This window comes from Geotrypetes seraphini, chromosome 15 (genome assembly GCF_902459505.1).
Source record: "Geotrypetes seraphini chromosome 15, aGeoSer1.1, whole genome shotgun sequence".
NCBI classification, from domain to species: Eukaryota; Metazoa; Chordata; class Amphibia; order Gymnophiona; family Dermophiidae; genus Geotrypetes; species Geotrypetes seraphini.
In genome coordinates, this window is record NC_047098.1 from 5,578,915 (window position 1) to 5,599,502 (window position 20,588).

At 45.2% G+C, this 20,588-nt stretch overlaps 1 protein-coding gene across 8 annotated transcripts in view; it reads left to right on the plus strand.

Moving 5' to 3' along the window:
- EPHB2 (EPH receptor B2) overlaps positions 1-20,588 on the plus strand; it is a 376,554-nt gene that overhangs the window by 325,390 nt on the left and 30,576 nt on the right. For all 8 annotated transcript variants that reach the window (XM_033922330.1, XM_033922329.1, XM_033922324.1 and 5 more), the window contains exon 5: positions 1,091-1,426. In XM_033922330.1, the coding sequence (XP_033778221.1) occupies positions 1,091-1,426 (336 nt within the window). The remainder of the gene's footprint in view (positions 1-1,090; positions 1,427-20,588) is intronic.

The window sequence follows — 20,588 nt, forward strand, 5'->3', positions numbered from 1 at the left end:
TCTTCCACACTTGACAGCTTATAGATTGACGAAATTAATTGATGTTCACTTCCATACAGTTCTCTTCTTAAAGAATATATGGGGTTTTTTTGGTCCTGACGTGCCACGTTTCGATCCTGCTTCTGGGAACCAAAATAGTAAGTCTAAATGGTTTAGAAGACTGCATAGGGGAGTCAGGTCTCTTATTTCATTGTTTAACTGCTTAAGAAACGCTCCAAACGGGTCCATATAAGTTTGATTATTTTGTCCTATTGAGGGAAGTGATTTTTTTTCTTGTGGCATGTGTCAATCACCGGCAGAATGGCATCAATTTTGTAAAATAAATAGGCATCTTAAATGTAGACCAGCATTTTAAAGGCCTATAATTAAAGTGCTGGTCTCGTGGCGCACAGGGATGCCTACGGATGCTTAAGGCCAATTCCGGTGCAAACTACACCCACACCGGCCATAGGCATCTCTAGGCATCCCCATGCGCCCCCCCATAGGCGTGAGATAGGCACATAAGAACGGTGTCTGCATTAGACGGTGGTAGGATGCCTATCGCTGCCAAACTTTGGGACACCGTGTGGAGCATTTGGCCCTATGTGTCTAAGTACTTTGAATATGAGCCTCTTAGCCACCTAAATTTAGTGGCCAAATCGGACCACAAAAAAGTCCTGTCATTATGCGATGTCGAGCCGGCTGCATAAACCCAGATAATCAATGCCGGTGCCCAGACCTTGCCTGGCATTGAATATCCAGGAATAATCCAGCTATAAAAATGCTCGATGCCTGGCTGAATATTGACTCTGTGGTTTTTCAGCCCTTTAGGGCTGATTTTATAGACCTAATTGAATTACAAATACGTAACACCAATGTGAAGAGTGCAGGAGAGCCATTTTGGGGTCCTTTTACTAAGGCACCCTAATTGATTTAGCGTGCATTAAATATAATGGGGGCCTTAACATTTAAGGTGCCTGGGTAAAAGGACCCCTTTCTGCACTAAAGTGATGTGTGCGCATCCAGATGTGGACACGAGTGGAGCTGCTGGACGGAGGCATAAGGCTGCGCTTGGTTATCCACTTAAGTTAATATCTTCTCTTTCCCTCAGCCATCCCCTCGGCCCCCCAGGCTGTGATTTCCAGTGTGAACGAGACTTCGCTGATGCTGGAATGGACCCCACCCCGGGACTCTGGCGGCCGGGAGGACCTCGTGTACAACATCATCTGCAAGAGCTGCGGGTCGGGGCGCGGGGCCTGCACGCGCTGCGGGGATAATGTGCAGTTCACGCCCCGCCAGCTAGGCCTGACGGAGCCCCACGTCTATATCAGCGACCTGCTGGCCCACACGCAGTACACCTTCGAGATCCAAGCCGTGAACGGCGTGACCGACCAGAGCCCCTTCTCGCCACACTTTGTATCTGTGAACATCACCACCAACCAGGCTGGTAAGACACCCCCCCCCCCTTTCCATCTCCATCTTCAGCTGACCCCATTACATGTCCTGCAAACCGTTGTTTTCTTCCAGCATGCTAACGGAGCAAATGGTTTTCCTTGTTTCTGTGTTTCTAATTGGCCAATTAGCTTGCGCACAGATCTGGGTGGGATCTGTGCCCAAAAATGCACATCCAACTTTGATCAAACTTGAGTGAATTCCCCCATATATTTTTTTTTTCTGAAAATCTAGGTGACGAAACAGACCTGTAGCCTTCTTGCATTAAAGCCTTTGGGGCTCATTTAAAAAGCAAAACCAAACCACAAAGACGTCCAAAAAAATGGCATAAACCGGCACTTGGATGTTTTTCTCGCCAAAACGTCCAAGTGCTGATTTTCGAAACCGACTTTCTGGACGTCATACTAGACTTCTTGTCCGCTGAGCATCCAAAGTTCAAGGGGGCATGCTATGGGCGGGCTTTGGGCGGGCTTAGCACTTGGATGCCATGCGGTGATAATTAAACCTTTCCCAAAACATCCAGGATACAGCTTAGATGTCCAGAATTAGACCTGTTTTAAAAGCATCTAAGTGCCAGAAAGGTACCCAAACTGACCAGAGGAACACTGGCGAGATTAAGCAATGACCCTCCCGCACTCTTACAGGGGTCACTGCTCCCTTGCCCCCAAAAGATTTGAATGAAGGGGGACCCAGGCCCATATCCCACTCTACCCACTACATTTATGGTGGAAAGTGTGAGCCCTACTCTACTGCCATATAGATGCCACTTGGAGCCATAAGGGCTATTGGGGTGGTAGACAGGTGGGTGTAATAGGTTTGGAAGGCTCACCATTCACTACAAGGGGTTATGGTGAGATATACACTTGGCACCCTTTTTGTGAAGTTCACAGCAGTGTCATCTAAGCCTGCCCCACTGCTCTGCTGGCATGTCTTTGTGATATAAATGGTGGCTCTGCCTTCGTCCAAATGGCTTGGGTTTAGACGTTGAGAACTCGGACGCTTTTGTGTTTGAAAATTGCCATAAACGTTAGGCATCGTAAGGTTGGAGGTCCTGACGGCCGAGACGTCTAAATAGGCCATTTAAGAGGAAAAAATGGACGTCTAGCGGTTTGGACGTTTTCAGCTAATGCCACTGAAAATCCAGACAGTGCCCATTGATGCCACCTGGGTTTGCCAGGGTTATTCAGGGCCGAGCTGGATTTTATCTGGATATGCTTCACCAGTATCCCAAATAATTTAAGACAGCAAAAAGGTACCTCGTGTCTCTATGCTCAAATTTTCAGTGCCACTATCCAGATTATCAGCACATGTTTAAACAGTGCAGCTGATGTTTAAAAGTATCAGGGCTTTTCTTTTCTCTAGTTAAAAAAATATATGTATATCAGATATTTTATTCTAATGCACTTTCAGATATAGAACTTGTGAAATTAATGTTTTATATGTAATGAAACTGGCAAACACAAATCGGCAGTTTACGTTTTCAAAAAGTGCAAAGACTAGGGGACACTTCACAACATCCCTCCCCCCTTTTCCAAAACTGCGATAACGTGTTTTTTTTAGCGCAGGCCGGCACGCTGAATGCTCTGCGCTGCTCCCAACACTCACAGAGTTCGGGAACAGCGCAGAGCATTCAGCGTGCCGGCCTGCGCTAAAAAAAACCCCGTTATCGCAGTTTTGTAAAAGGGGAGGAAAGTTATACGGTAGCACATTTAAAAGGCTGGATTCTACTAGAAAATCAGCCTATTTTTTTATCAAGCATTAGCCACGTCGAACTCACAATATCTACTATATGATTAGAACCTACCCCCTATTACTAATCACGCTCTAAACGCTAACGTGTGCATGTTATCCTATGGACGCGTTAGCAGTTAACGCACTCCCCCCAAAACGCTTAGTTTGGATAAGATTTAAGATTCTTTTTAAAACTATTTTTTCTCATTAGTCATCATGAATGCTAAACAAATGTATATGGATTAACTCTATTGTGTTTTGGGTTAACTCGTATGGTTTGTGAATTTGGGTTATTTCTGTTTTATTCATGACTAGCTGATGCCCCGGCGTTGCACGGGTATTTAATTATAGCAATAACACTGTAAATGGATTCAAATAAAGATACTTTATAGTGGTGAATGAAATTATTTTTTTACAGCTTTATAAAAAGTACAATATTCAAATTATAATGTGAAATATTTGACAAAATGAATACAATACAACAAACACAAAACTTGATTATAAACAACATTTTTAGTTTCACCTCCAGGAGCAAGAACATATAAATTCTTGGGTGAAGAGACCCCCAGAACATATCACCCCAGGTAGTGAGGGATCTGCATACCAAGTTTCGTTCAAATCGGTCAAGCCGTTTTTGCGTGATCGCAGCACATACACACACACATACATACCTCCGATTTTATATATACAGATGTTGGGTATTAGTATTAATTATATTGAGCTGAAGCTAATGTAAGAATATTATAAGGCCTCTGTATCGTTCCTTGAGGATTGTTCACAGTTCTGGTCATCATATCTCAAAAAAGAACAGCGGAATTAGAAAAAGTTCAAAGAAGAGCCACCAGGATGATAAAGGGGACTCCTCTCATATGAGGAAAGACTAACGAGGCTTGGAAAAGAGACAGCTGAGGGAATATGATAGAGGTCTACAAAATCCTGAGTGGAGTCGAACGGGTACAAGTGAATCGATTTTTTTACTCCATGAAAAATGACAAAGACTAGGGGACACTCGATGAAGGTACAGGGAAATACTTTTAAAACCAATAGGAGGAAATATTTTTTTCACTCAGAGAATAAACTTTGGAATCTGTTGCCAGAGGATGTGGTCAGAGCAGTTAATGTAGCTGGTTTAAAAAAAAAAAGGTTTGGACAAGTTCCCGGAGGAAAAATTTGTAGGCTGCTATTGAGACAGACATGGGGGAAGCCACTGCTTGTCCCTTGGATCAGTAGCATGGAATGTTGCTACTTTTTGGGATTCTGAAATCTCACTATTCTTTGGGATTCTGCCAGGTACTTGGGACCTGGATTGGCCCCTGTTGCAAACAGGATACCGGGCTAGTTGGACCTGTGATCTGACACAGTTTGACAACTTAGGTGCTGTGCGATGCTTGGAGTTTGCCTTGCTTCACGGACAGAGATTCCGTCACTTATGCACACTGCGGTGCACTGGAAATTCTGGAAGCTTTACTGTGCGTGCGTTTTTGGATATTTGTCCAGTAGCTGCCCACTGCCCTCTCATAGGGCCTGGCCCATGGCCTCCAGGCCCGCCCTGTTCTACCCAGCCATGCCCCATTCCGCCTGAGTCATGCCCCAGCCCCTCCCCCTCAACCGGTTTACTCGCCGGGGCAGCGCTGCATCCGCACTTGCGCAGATGCCATTCCAATGTGGCTCTTTGCTAGAGGCTTTTCAAAACCTGGACAAAGTGAAAAGCCGTCCAGACCCCTGGACGTGTCCGGGGGGAAACTCGGACATCTGCTAACCCTACCCTCTCATTACCGTGCACATATTTGAATTCAGGGTTCAAATCCCACTGCGGCTCCAAGCGATCTTTGGCAAGTTTCAAGTTTAATAAGATTTGTTATCTACGCAGTATCATATATTTCAATGCGTACAACAATTTTCCAATGCATAAAATAAAATAAAAAAAAAAAAAAAGGGTGGACAAAATATGACATTACATACAAATTATATAAGTTCTAATACAAATTAATACAAAAAGGATAAATAGGATGGACTACAGTCTTTAATTAAAAAAAATAAAAAGAAACATTTGGGGAGGAACATATAGGATGGGATCACATAAAATCCATTAGGATCTGAAGATTTTATATTTGGAAGGTTTATATTTGGGAGGTCTATGTATTGAATGCATCCTTATATAGAAAGCTTTTTAAGGAGCGCTTGAATTTTTCTAAGGATGGTTCATTACGTAGGTACAGTGGTAGGTTGTTCCACAGCTGAGGAAATGGTAGATCTCCTGGTCCCTATTATTTTTAGAGAAGGAATACGTAGTAAATTTTCTTGTATTGATCTGAGAGCCCTAAATGGAGAGTACGGTATCAAAAGTCGATCGTTGAATTTTAAAGGTAAGCAATATGATTTTAAAAGTTATTCTGTGTAATTGGTAGCCAATGTGCAGCCTGTAAGAGTGGTGTAACGTGGTCATATTTTTTTGATCTTGTAATAATTAACCCTTCATTGCTGCAAGAATAAATTTAGGGTTGGTATTTAAAGCTAGTTATTTGGGTAGTGGCACCTGTGACTGGGTCCAGTGGAACTCTCTGGATAATGCCACTGACTGACCCTCACGTTTGATCTCCTTGGCACTGTCCTGGGTGCTGTTGGGGCAGTCAGGGGGGCGGAGCTAAGGTACTGCCAGATGTTTTTTGGGCACTGGTACACGGGAGGTGAGGTTAGAGAAATGGCTTCCTAGTTTGCCCAGTGGTACCTATGGAAACTTCCCAGCAGCTGCTAAATACTCAGGTATTTGATGCCAGTATTCCAGTATGGGCCAGTACGGAAGAACCCACAGTGGCAGCATTTTTGAACCGAAGTGTTTTTATTTTACCCCCTTTAGTCCGCAAATCCTGCGGGGGTAGGAAAATACCCAGTCGCACCTGGAGCTACTACAGGAGACGGCGTGTGCTAAATTGAAAGTCCCTTTCCCAATTCCTTTCCATGTACCTGTGGAAGTGGGGCCTGAGTCGATGATCTCTGTCCGTAAGCAGAAAGGAGCCTCCCCTGTCAGGGCTCGTTTTCACCCGCCCTTGGAAGCTTGTCGCTGTGTTTTTCCATGTTTGACACTGGCTTATTATCAGTTCTCGCACTTCTTTGATGCCTCGTCTAATGTGTCTATTCATTAGTGTTAAACAGTCACTGACTGCCCTAATTTCTGCCTAATTAGCGGCGGAGGATGCTTCCTGGCACATTCAGCAGGCTTGGCAGCCTTGCTGCTCTGAGATGGGGCTGATAACAGAAGCACGGGTAGAAGGGGGAAGGGAGGGTGAATAGAGAACTTTAGGTAGGGGGTTGCTCTGGTGGGAGGGAAAGGACTAGAGAATGACACAGGACAAATTTTTCCTCGTCCCCGCAGGAATTAAATTTCCCCGTTCCGTCCCCGTGAGTTTTGTCACTGTCCCTGTCCCAATCCTGCAAGCTCCGCCTTAACCACACAAGCCTCGAACACTTATGATTTTAAAATGTTTGAGGCTTGTGTGGATGAGGATGGAGCTCAGGCATTGGTGGAATGAGGCATTATGACATCACAATCTGAGCTCTAGAATGTTGCCACTTAGGATTGTAAAGCGTTTGAGGCTTGTGCGGATGAGGACGGAGCTTAGGCATTGGTGGAATGAGGCATTATGACATCACAATCTGAGCTCTAGAATGTTGCTACTTAAGATTTTAAAGGGTTTGAGGTTTGTGCACATAAGGACGGAGCTTGCAGGAATGGGGCAAGGACAGGAAAAGAACTCACGGAGATGAGAAAATGAGTTCCCCTGGGGACGCGGAAAAATTTGTCCCCGTGTCATTCTGTAGACAGAACATCCCCGAAAACCACGGCAGTGGCCTTAGACTTCTCTACAGACTACACTCTTCTAACACCTTTACAAATTCATAGCTAAGGTTACCAGACATCCGCGAAAACTCAGGCACATCCTCTTTGTAATGCATAGTGCACTTTCATAGTGCAGTATGTGTCTTATGAGCCCTGCGTGGACTTTTTAGCTTTTCATTCAATTTGCCCAGCAGGATTGGCATTGGTCCAAAGAAATGGCTTTGAGAATTTCTCTCCATGTGGTGTAGATATAATTCAAGGTCTGCTTTCAAGACAGAGGCTTTTAACCTTGCTGCTCTATACTGCCATCAGAGCTTCTGGCCACCGAAGGGGCAGTTTAAGGTCTTTTGGTCGTAGAACTTTTTGGCCACACTTTCCCCTAGGATCTAGCTCGGCACTTACAAAAAAGTACGTTCACAACCGCAGGCTTAGAGGAAAGAGAAAGCATTCAAAGGATAAACCGTCTCTCTGGCCCATTGATTCCTGGTTCAGTAATTTAACCCTAGAGAATTTTTTTTTTTTTTTTCGTATTTTTCAATGAATTTTAAAACTCTGGAGGCACTACTGACCAGCTTGTTATCAAAAAAGGAAAGCGAGCAGGTGGGGAACAGATGAGATGTTCCAACTTATGCTGAGGTTAGCCTAGGTGGCCAAATAAGAAAGGGAGAGACACCGTTAAGAGAAATTGGCAAGCTTCCAGTTCTAGAAGTGGGATTCAGGATCTGTGATTAAGACCTCACCCTGTCCCAGGCCAAATCTTTAAGGAGACCAGGCCTTGGTGGCGTCTGACTAACAGCTGAAGCTTGCGGAGAGCCGGGAAGGAAGGCAGACTGTTTACAAAGTCTCACGCTGTAAAGCTGCTGAGCTTCAAGGCTAAGGAACCAGGCCAGTGACTAATCTCTGCCACTGGCCGCAGGGCGCTGAAAGGCCCTGCTTGTTGTATACATAGCTGGCTGCCTGGAGCTATGACAGGTATAATAAATTCTTTCCCTTCTAGAGGTTAAAAGATGCAGGATCACCCCGTACCCTTGTCTGTGTGAGCAAAGAGGAAGGGACAGGGATTGCCCTAGTTCAGAAGCTTATCACAGGGATACAGAGCCTGTCACTTCTAGGATTGGGGGTTCAGGGGATGGACACAGGGATACTGACACTGTCACCTCTAGGACTGGAGGATTCAGGGGATGGACACAGGGATACAGAGCCTGTCACCTCTAGGACTGGGGGGGGGTTCAGGGGATGGACACAGGAATTTCAGCTGAACATGCCTCCCTTGTCTATGATTTTCAAACTTTTATACTGCCCAGGGCTAAGGTTGAAAACGGTCAAGCATTTTTCTGAAGACCCAGTACTGCTCGGAGACTGCTGCCCAGTGCCTGCAGCCTCTTAACTAGTTCACCCCTCTTAACCACCCACAGCCACCTCAGATGCTTCTGGGGTCACGATGCCAAGTCTGACCCTCGCTCCACAGCCGCTTCGGCACACTAAGAACGGAAAAATGCCAGAATTCCCCTCTGGCCAACTCACCAGAAACCAGACTCTCAGCCTAGTAACCTGAGCCTTGAAGGGAGGGCAACCTCCCCACCCTCCGGGATCCTCTGCAAACCCTGAGATCTCACAGCTGTTCCTAGTTTGCTTTCCATCCTTATGATCTGAATGTTTTTGTTACTTTTGGATGGGGGGGGGGGGGGCAGGACCAGAGCAGGGAGGTTTAGACATTAGCAGGGTCGCGTCTGCCTTGAAGGGTTTTTTTTCATATTTAAAGAAGAAATTAGAGGCTGTGACCTGACATGTTGGGGGGGAGCTAAAGTTAATCTGAGATCGAGGTGGGGGGAGAGTCGGTTATCCTACCTGTAAGTTAACCTGTGGAAGGGAAATGGACCTTTATGGGGACAATGAGTTTTGTCAGACAGGTAACACGGGGTGAGGGTCAAGGGAACAGGATGCTGAAGGATTTGAGCCATGACATTAAGGGCTAGATGCACTAAAGATAGCGACTCGATCATGGTTGGCCGATTCTCCGACAGCGATCGATACACTCTCAAGCTCGCATGCAAACATAACCGATTCAATCGCTCAGCGAGTAATTGACACATGTGCAGAGCCCTAAAAGCAGTGACAGAGAAAGCAGCCTCTTGTCACTGCTATTAGAGCTTCTGGTTTTTTTTAAAAATGGCACAGATGTGCGTGTGTTAAAAACGCACAGATATGACCCATTTAATTAAAAAAAGCCCCCCTCCCCCCACCGTGCTGGCACCCTCGAGCCACCGTTCCCCCACGAACCCCAAAAAAGATGGCAGGAGGGATGCCCATTCCTTCCTGCCATTCAGATTGACCCCATCCTGCCTCGCGGCAAATCGGCAGGAAGGATGCCCACTCCCTCCTGCCAGGAAAGACCTCTCCCCCCCCCCCAAAAAAAAAAAAAAAGGCAGGAGGGATGCCCACTCCCTCCTGCCACCGGAGGCCCCTTCCACTTCAAGACCTCCCTCCCCCGTACCGTTTGTTGGGGAGCAGGAGGGGTGCTCAGTCCCTCCTGCTTTCTCTGATGCGCCGTCCAGAATAAGAGAATGAACTATTGTATTTCACACGCAGAGATAACGTGATGGAGCTGAGGATGACTTATGAATATTCTTATGACATTTTGGGAGAAGCCTGGGGGGAATGTGAACCCTCCCGTCTCCTAATATCCAAAGGGGGCAAATACAGGACAGGGCTGGTCAACAGCTGTCTGTCGTCCTCTGCACTCTTCTCTCTCTAGACACTGCTCCAGTCCCTCAGGCTCACTGGTTGCCCCTTTTTTCCACTGAATTTTGTCATGGCCAGAGGATGTAGTAAGAGCGGATAGCGTAGCTGGTTTTAAGAAAGGTTTGGACAAGTTCCTGAAAAGTCCATAGTCTGTTATGAGGGAAACCACTTCTTGCCCTGGATTGGTAGAATGGAATGTTGCTACTTTTTGAAATTCTAGAATCTTGTAACTCTCTGGGATTCTGGAATCTTGCTATTCTTTGTTATTCTATATGGAATGTTGCTACTCCTTGGGTTTTGGCCAGGTACTAGTGACCTGGATTGGCCACCGTGAGAACAGGCTACTGGGCTTGAGGACCATTGGTCTGACCCAGTAAGGCTATTCTTATGTTCGACCTTTGCCCCCTGCTCTGTGCCACTCCTGACCCCTGTCATAAACTCCCCGCATAGGTCTTGTCTAGGGATAAGAACAGTGACCAGGCCGGGTGTTCCTTTTAGGTAGAGTCTGTGAATCTGAAAGCATCTGATCCAACAATTACCCAGGTCAAGTCATATTTGCTTAATGAATTTGGAACAGAATCAGATGGGAAAATAATGTGAAACTGGAAGGTGTGCTGTTTCCCTCTCCATTTACAAACAAATCACCTTAAATCCAGTCTAAACATTCAATTCAACAGTGACTTTTTACCGATAAATATTAATACACTTTTTATTTGGGATCCTCAGGGTATAAACCTCCTGTTTTTACAGCACTTATCTTCTTCAATCCATTTTTCTTGTTTTTTTCTTGCAGATTTCCCATTTCCCATAGTTGTTTTTATATAAAAGTTTTCATAAATCACGTAACTTATCTTTTAGGTCAATGTTAAACCTCTCCTGACTTGAATCCACATTTCAAATCTTCAGGGTCGATGTGGTTCAGAACTGCAAAAAAAAAAAAAAAAAATACCCTAGTTCAGAATGTCACCTAGTCACACGTCTTCACCCAGAGAGTGGAGAAAAACTGGAACGTTCTTCCGGAGTCATAGGGGAAAACACCCTCCAGGGATTCAAATAGGGGGGAAACACCCTCCAGGGATTCAAATAGGGGAAAACACCCTCCAGGGATTCAAATAGGGGGAAACACCCTCCAGGGATTCAAATAGGGGAAAACACCCTCCAGGGATTCAAATAGGGGGAAACACCCTCCAGGGATTCAAATAGGGGGAAACACCCTCCAGGGATTCAAATAGGGGGAAACATCCTCCAGGGATTTAAATAGGGGGAAACACCCTCCAGGGATTCAAATAGGGGGAAACACCCTCCAGGGATTCAAGACAAAGTTAGACAAGTTCCTGCTGAACCGGAACGTACGCAGGTGGGGCTAGTCTCAGTTAGGGCGCTGGTCTTTGACCGGAGGGCCGCTGCGTGAGTGGACTGCTGGGCACGATGGACCACTGGTCTGACCCAGCAGCAGCAGTTCTTATGTTCTTAATTCACTTCAACTCCAGCACTTAGCGGAAATAATTAAATAAAGCGAAACAAAATCAAAATCCCCACTTAAGCATGTGCGCGGGAGCATCTCTGTCTGAATCCCAGTACCTGTTTTCTATCCACATTTTCATCAGGTCTGGTCCTCTGGATTAGAGAATGACATGGGGACAAGTTTTCCGTGTCCCTGTGGGATCTCTCTAACCCCCATCCCTGCGAGCTGTGTCCCTGTCGCTGCCCTCTTCCTGCAATCCATAAATATACTGAAAGCTTTTTGTGAGTCACTCCGTCCTCATCCGCACAAGCCTCAAACACTTTAAAACCATAAGTAGCGACATTCTAGAGCTCAGATTGTGATGTCATAATGCCTCATTCCACCAATGCCTAAGCTCCGTCCTCATCCGCACAAGCCTCAAACACTTTAAAACCATAAGTAGCGACATTCTAGAGCTCAGATTGTGATGTCATAATACCTCATTCCTCCAATGCCTAAGCTCCGTCCTCATCCGCACAAGCCTCAAACACTTTAAAATCCTAAGTATCATCTAAGATTGAATGGATTATTTGTATATAAGGGAAAGGGATTGGAACTTATATACCACCCCTTTGTAATTCTACAACCACACTCAAAGCAGTTTACATACAGGTAATTCAAGTACTTTCCCTGGGCTCACAATCTGTCTAATGTACCCAGGGCAATGGGGGGATTAAGTGACTTGCCCAGGGTCACAAGGAGCAGCATTTTTCCTCCAGGAACTTGTCCAAACCTTTCTTAAAACCAGCTACGCTATCTGCTCTTACCACAACCTCTGGCAATGCATTTCAGAGCGTAACTATTCTCTGAGTGGAAAAAAAAAATATTTCTACCTATTGGTTTTAAAAGTATTTCCCTGTAATGGCTCCCCTTAGTGTAAGAAAAGTATTGGTTGCCAATGAACCAGTAGCGAGTCCCTCTAAATCCCTCAGATCCTTTTTCCAATCCCACTACTCCCACCAATCTGTGTGTAACGTTCAGCGAGATCCTCAGCGCTATGAAGTCCACAGAGCCAAATTCCAAAAACTTCTATAGAATAGCTCTAAAATCTTGCAGAGTTGCAATGACCTCTGTAAGCCACGCTCATCCTGACTGGGGAAGTAATTGCTGGGTGACATCACTCTTTCTGAAAATATCAAAGGAGCTTGTTAGGAGCTGGTAGGTGATGTTGCAATGGGAACTCTGCATAAGGCTTTCAGGTTAGCAGACAAAGGGTTCGCTCTGTTGAGAATGAAGGAAGCAGGAATCTTGGCAGGCTACGGCTCCCTTTTAATGAACAGGCAGGAACGTTTATTTATTTATAGCAGATTTTGAGATTACAGATCAGAATGTCTGTGTGGTCAGCTAGGAACCGGTGTGGTTTCAAAATCAGACTGCAGAGTGCCAAGCTGCCTAGTTCCAGAAAGGAGGTTTTTGGCCGGTCCTGGATTTCCAACAAGCCCATCTACATTTTTTTTACGTCAATGGGCAGAATCAGGAACTACAAATCCCACACTGCATTGCATTGTAAGTTCAAAACCAGGACTGGACAAAAGGTCTGCCTCCTGGAACTGGAGAACTTGGCAACTCCAACTGGGCCCAGTGCTCAAGTTGATCTGGTGAAAGGTGTCGTAATTTACAGAGAAGTAGAGGAAGGTAGAGTCCCGCCCTCAGCGAAGAACATAAAAATAGCCTTACTGGATCAGGCCAATGGTCCATCAAGCCCAGTAGTCCGTTCTCACACTGGCTAATCCAGGACACTAGTACCTGGCCAAAGGCCAAAGAGTAGCAACATTCCATGCTACTGATCCAGGGCAAGCAGAGGCTTCCCCCATGTCTCCCTTCCCTCCCCAAGAGTGATTGCAAAACATGCTGTGGATTGACTTAGCTCCTAGAAGCGATTGATTTGATCTGATCATAACTCAGCCAGGGATCTGATGAACATTGTACAGTAACTGAACTTCGGTTTTCAGGATCTGTTCAGGGAATCTCTAGGCATTATCTCATAGCATAAGACAGACATTTCAGAAAAGAGATTGCAGTCCTTAGAAGTTAAATTTCCTGAGATATAGACTTCTGAAATGAAATATCACGCTTTCCGCCCCTTGTGCACACATATTCACACCTGCCAGCAGGCCTCTTGGTTCCAGTGGCTCATGTGCCTCGGTGCTGTGAAATGCCCACCCATGAGGGCGCCAGGGGGCTTTAGCCAATGTTCCGGGTATAGTTCTTGGAATGCGCTCTGTGTTGTGGTTGCAGAGTAAGAACAAAGACATTCGCCACGGTCCTGCGAGAGAGGGGGCAGCAAGTATTCTCAGGACTGTGCACAGAGCAGGGGATGAGCTTAGCTTGTCTCGGTCCTGGGTGTGGATGGATGGGCCAGAAGAAGATGTCCCGGAGCATCTCACGAGAGGCAAAGACACAGACAGCTCTGTGGGCAGAGGAACGTATAGAAGCGTTCAGAGAGTCACTAGGGGCAAAAGGAACCCAGTGGGCTGAATGCAGAACCACAGTGAAGTCCTCAAATCTCGCTCCTCCGCTTAAGGGATTTCCCTGTCTTGTGCAGTAAATGATTCCCTGTAGAAATGCTCCTGTGATTCGGCTTCTAAGATCTCCCTGTACCAGTAACTGATACCCAATTCCCCCCTCCCCTTTTATTTTTTTTTTTTACGAAGCCGCGTTAGGCTTTTTTATTGCTAGCCATGGTGGTCATAGAATTCCTATGTGCGTCAGCGCTAATACCGCCATGGCCAGCGATAAAAAAGCCTAATGTGGCTTTGTAAAAGGGGGGTGGGGGTGCTAGTTTTTTTTTGGGTGCTAGTTTTCTTTTGCCTCCCCTTCCCCCTCTACTGTTCTACCCCAACCTACTCACCCCAAACTCCTCCAACCTCAACTACTTCGTTGCTTGCAACTTTGTTCAATTGTCATGAACCGCTTGTAACTTTGATAAACAAATGTGAACCGCCTAGAACTCCCTGGGTATGGCGGTATACAAAAATAAAGTTATTATTATTATTATCATTATAATCCACCTAAGTAGGCTTAGTTAGTGTAGCAGAATATACGGTTTAAAAATAATTAAATAAATATTAAAGCCGTGGCTGTTGCATAAATAGAAGCTGTTTTATGCGCGTTCTTCAGGGCTGCGTATTTAGCGATGCCGCCTAAATGGATGAAAATAAATGCATTTCTCCAGGCAGCCGCTAAATGCCACCAAACCAAAAGTGTAAGTTAAAGCACCACTTGGGGGAGGAGGTTCGTCAAAGAATTTATGCTATAAAAATTGAAATCACATCATTGGTCAATTCTGGTCTCCTTATCTCAAGAAAAATATAGGGCTCCTTTTACAAAGGCACATTAGCGGTTTTAGCGCACACTTAGTGCGTGCTCAAATGCCACACGTGCTACCGCCTCCTTTTAAGCAGGCGGGAATTTTTCGGCTAGCGCACACTAATCCTATGCATGCACTAAAAACACTAGCGCACCTTTGTAAAAGGAGCCCGTTGTGACGCTAGAAAAGGTTCAAAGAAGAGCGACCAAGATGATAAAGGGGAGGGAACTTCTCTTGCATGAGGAAAAACTAAAAAGCTTAGGGTTCTTCAGTTTGGAAAAGAGACGGCTGAGGGGAAATAGGATTGAAGTCTACAAAATCCTGAGTGGAGTAGAACGGGGACGAGTGGACAGATTTTTCACTCCGTCAAAAATGACAAAGACTAGGGGACACCTGATGAAGTTATAGGGAAATACTTTTTAAACCAATAGGAGGAAATATTTGTTCACTCAGAGAATAGTTAAGCTCTGGAATGCGTTGCCAGAGGTTGTGGTAAGAGCGGATAGTGTAGCTGGTTTTAAGAAAGGTTTGGACAAGTTCCTGGAGGAAAAGTCCATAATCTGTTATTGAGAAAGACATGGGGGAAGCCACTGCTTGCCCTGGATCGGTAGCATGGAATGTTGCTACTCTGGGGATTCCGAATGGACTGTTACTACTCTTGGGGTTCTAGAATCTTTTGTTACTCTTTGGGATTCTGGAATATTGCTACTCCTTGGGTTTTGGCCACCGTGAGAACGGGCTACTGGGCTTGATGGACTTTTGGTCTGACCCATTAAAGGTTATTCTTATGTTCTTATATTGTTATGACTGTTTTCTTAAATAAGGAGTTATTGCGCACTTTGAGGACCGATTCTATACTGCATATGGTCACCAAGTTGCCGTTACATTAAGCCATCAGGGTGTCTAATATTTAAGCACCATTAGTTTTGCCTGTCACTGACATGGCGTAATTGATGGCACGTAAGTTTGTCAAGGCCACCACTCTGTGTGTAGCCTTCGGCGAGTCCCTGTAAGTCCTGGAGGTAAGGAGTGGCCTAGTGGTAGAGCCGCTGCCTGAGCACTCTGAGGTTGTGGGATCAAATCCCACCACTGCTCCTGGTGACCCTGGGCAAGTCACTTACCCCAGGTACAAAATAAGTACCTGTATATCTACATGGTAATGCTCCAAAACAATTAATGTCTTTCTTATGAGTTCCAGCTAATTTGCGGGTCCTTTTGTTAAGGTGTTTTAACCTGTAGCTTTAAAGTTCAGTTTCCAAGTGTTTTTTAGAGTAATTAGTCGATGCCCAGGTGAGGAAGCAGTGAAGCACCCTGAAGACATTGATTTGAGACCGAAAAGAAACCTAAAGAAGGGAAAGTCAGTGATCCTAGTGGGTGACTCGATCCTGAGACATGTGGACAGCCACATAGCAGGAGGGAGAGAGGATCGACTGGTGACCTGCCTTCCAGGAGCAAGAACCAAGGACATCGTGGACAAAATTGGAAGGATCCTGGAAGGAGCAGAGACGGAGGAGACCACAGTAATGATCCACATCGGGACGAACGATGTCAGCAGGAAAGACTACAGGAGAAGCACGCTGATAGAACAGTTCAAGACTCTGGGAATGAAGCTGAAGATGAGGACTCAGAAGATAGCGTTCTCAGAGATCCTACCGGTACTGAGGGCAGATGTGAAAAGACAGGAGGAACTACAATCAATCAATGCGTGGATGAGGAAATGGTGTGAAGAAGAAGGATTCCACTTCGTGAGGAACTGGACAACGTTCTGGGGCAAGAGCAAGCTCTACAGGAGAGATGGACTACATCTGAGCGCGGCGGGATCAAGACTTCTAGCGAACAACGTCAAGAGAGGAATAGAACAGGCTTTAAACTAAGAAGAAGGGGAAAGCCGACAGTTGACCAAGCGTCGATGATTCGGAAGACGGTATCCCGTGAAGATACCGAGGGGAAAAAAGGCTGGGAAGAAACAATGGACAAATCACAGGAGTTGACAAACCCAGAAGAGGAGGTTATAAGGATTGTAACAACAGGGAAGAAACTAAAAAACGAAACACAGGGAAAGGAAATAAAGACAAGGATATACAAGGATCTAAAGTGCATATATACAAATGCAAGGAGCCTAAGAAACAAAATGGGGGAATTAGAAGCCATGACCAATGCAGAGGACATAGATGTAATTGGAGTCTCTGAAACATGGTGGAAGGAAGAAAACAAATGGGATACAGCACTGCCGGGGTACAAGCTCTATCGCCAGGACAGGTCAGGACAAAAAGGAGGTGGAATAGCCCTTTACATAAAAGAAAGCATACAATCGACAAAAATGGACACAGCAGAAACGACCAACAAGCTAGAATCGCTATGGGTTAAAATACCTGGAAGGAAAGGGCTTGAAATAAAGATGGGCTTATACTATCGTCCGCCCGGGCAATCAGGAGATATTGATGAAGAATTGGAAGCCGAGATGAAGCGAGAATCCAAAAGCGGTAACGCGGTTATTATGGGAGACTTCAACTACCCCGGAATAGACTGGAGTCTTGGAAGCTCAAATTGCACTAGGGAGACAAAATTCTTAGAGGTTATACAAGATTGTTTCATGGAGCAGCTTGTCAGAGAACCGACGAGAGGAAATGCCACTCTGGATCTAATCCTAAATGGGCTAAGGGGACCTGCTAAAGAAGTAGAGGTAGTGGGACCGTTGGGAAACAGCGATCATAATGTGATCAAGTTCAAGGTTGAGGTAGGAATACCGAAAGGAAAGAGAACCATAGCGACAACTTTAAACTTCAGGAAAGGAAACTACGAAGCAATGAGGGAAATGGTAAGGAAGAAACTTAGGAACACTTCAAAAAAATGGCAAAAGGTAGAACTTGCATGGTCTTTTCTCAAGAACACGGTGAGCGAGGCGCAAAATCTATATATCCCCAGATTCAGAAAGGGGTGCAAAAAAAGTCGAATAAAGGACGCGGCGTGGATAACCAAAACAGTGAAGGAAGCGATAGGCAATAAGAAAAATTCATTCAGGAAATGGAAAAAGGACAAAACTGAGGGGAACTGGAATGAGAACAGGAAGTATCAAAAAGAATGTCACCGAGTGGTTCGAAAAGCCAAAAGAGAGTATGAAGAGAGGCTAGCCAGGGAAGCAAAAAATTTCAAACCGTTCTTTAGATATGTTAAAGGGAAGCAACCGGCTAGGGAGGATGTGGGACCGCTGGACGATGGTGACAAGAAGGGAGTGGTGAAGGAGGAGAAAGAAGTGGCAGAAAGACTTAACGCGTTCTTTTCATCTGTATTTACAAACGAAGACACATCCAACATTCCGGAACCTGAACAATTCTTCAATGGAAATCAGGCAGAAAAATTAACAACCATGGAAGTGAGCCTTGAAGATGTACACAGGCAGATAGATAAATTAAAAACAGACAAATCCCCGGGTCCGGACGGAATCCATCCAAGGGTTCTGAAGGAATTAAAAGAGGAGATAGCAGAACTACTGCAGCAAATTTGCAATCTATCCCTGAAAACAGGCGTGATCCCGGAGGACTGGAAGATAGCCAATGTTACGCCCATCTTTAAAAAGGGATCAAAAGGTGACCCAGGAAATTACAGACCGGTGAGTCTGACCTCGGTACCGGGGAAAATGGCAGAAACACTGATAAAAGAAAAAATTGATGAACATTTTGAAAAAAACGAATTGCTGATGACCAGCCAACACGGGTTCTGCAAGGGAAGATCATGCCTAACTAACTTATTGCACTTCTTCGAAGGAATTAACAAACGGATGGACAACGGAGACCCCATAGACATCATATATCTTGATTTCCAAAAAGCCTTTGACAAGGTGCCCCATGAACGCCTACTCCGGAAACTGAAGAACCATGGGGTGGAAGGAGATGTACATAAATGGATCAGAAGCTGGTTGGCGGGTAGGAGACAGAGGGTGGGAGTGAAGGGCCACTACTCGGACTGGAAAAAGGTCACGAGTGGGGTCCCACAGGGCTCAGTACTAGGGCCGCTGCTATTTAATGTATTCATAAATGATCTAGAAACAGGGACGAAGTGTGAGATAATAAAATTTGCAGATGACACTAAACTATTTAGTAGAGCTCGGACTAAAGAAGACTGTGAAAAACTGCAAAGGGACTTGAACAAACTAGAGGAATGGGCAACGAGATGGCAGATGAAGTTCAATGTCGAGAAATGTAAAGTATTACATGTGGGAAACAGAAACCCGAGGTACAACTATACGATGGGAGGGATGTTTTTAAATGAGAGTACTCAAGAAAGGGACCTGGGGGTGATAGTGGACTTGACAATGAAGCCGTCGGCACAGTGCGCAGCGGCTGCTAAGAAGGCAAATAGAATGCTAGGCATCATCAAAAAGGGTATTACAACCAGAACGAAAGAAGTTATCTTGCCATTGTATCGAGCGATGGTGCGTCCGCATCTGGAGTACTGCGTCCAATATTGGTCGCCGTACCTTAGGAAGGATATGGCGATACTCGAAAGGGTTCAGAGGAGAGCGACACGTCTGATAAAAGGGATGGAAAACCTTTCATACGCTGAGAGATTGGAAAAACTGGGACTTTTTACCCTGGAGAAGAGAAGACTTAGAGGGGATATGATAGAGACTTACAAGATCATGAAGGGCATAGAGAGAGTAGAGAGGGACAGATTCTTCACACTTTCAAAAAATAAAAGAACAAGAGGGCATTCAGAAAAGTTGAAAGGGGACAGATTCAGAATGAATGCTAGGAAGTTCTTCTTTACCCAGCGTGTGGTGGACACCTGGAATGCGCTTCCAGAGGGCGTGATAGGGCAGAGTACGGTACTGGGGTTCAAGAGGGAATTGGACAACTTTCTCCTGGAAAAGGGAATAGAGGGGTATAGATAGAGGATTACTGCACAGGTCCTATACCTGTTGGGCCACCGCGTGAGCGGACTGCTGGGCACGATGGACCTCAGGTCTGACCCAGTAGAGGCATTTCTTATGTTCTTATGTTCTTATGTTCTTATTTTCATATCAAACTGTTCAGACGTGGATCAGTCTTCCACTAGAAATAAGAATCTTACGCCCCTTTTACAAAACCGTAGTGCAATTTTTAGCGATGTCCGCAGCAGTAAATGCAACGATGCTCATGAGCGTCAGATATGTTAGCACCGTGGCCGGCGCTAAAAAACGCACTATGGTTTTGTAAAAGGGAGGGGGGGGGTAAGATTTGTATTTTATTTTTCATAAACTTTTAAAAACCTACTTTTTTGAAAAATTTTACTCTTGATTTAAACGCCGTGATGTTAGATGTCGTAAAGCACCTCCGTAGCCACGATGCAGTTGGGTTTTTTTGGGGTTTTTTAGGTCATCGTGGACACTGACATTTTTTTTTTAAACGCTATTTCTTTTAAACGCTATTTTGCACTTAAGTTAGGCATTTAACTTAAGGCGTCATTTATAGAATATGGGATTTTATGTTTTCGTATTATGTTAATTTATGTGGCTTTTGCTTGAAATTGTGAATGATTTTAGTAACCACTAAGAACTTTGGATTATGCGGGATACAAATTAAATAAATAAATAAATAAATCTGTTCATGACCCTACCATGGCCACGCCCCTTTATTGGAACTTTGCATAAAATTTTCGCATGAATCCCGGCATCTAAAAACACACACATAAATTTTAATCGCTGCCAATTAGCGCCAAATTAATTATTAGCACCCAATTATCGGTGCTAATTGGCTGCGTGCACCCCCAAATTTCCGCGCACGGTTTTTAGCGCCATTTATAGAATGAGGCTGTCTGCGTGTAACGTTCAGCGAGTCCCTCGAGCCCATTTTCCAATCCCACTGCTGCCACCACTGTGTGTGACCTTCCGTGTGTCACCGAGCTGCGAAGATCGTAAGCAGAGTAACCCTGTAACCACGGGATGTGACAATGCGTGCAGGGCAGTGTGGTGGATGATTAAATTGCTTGTCCTTTCCCTTCTCTGCTCTTTCATTTTATGTTGATGCGATGTTCTGCGTGACATTTGCTGCCCA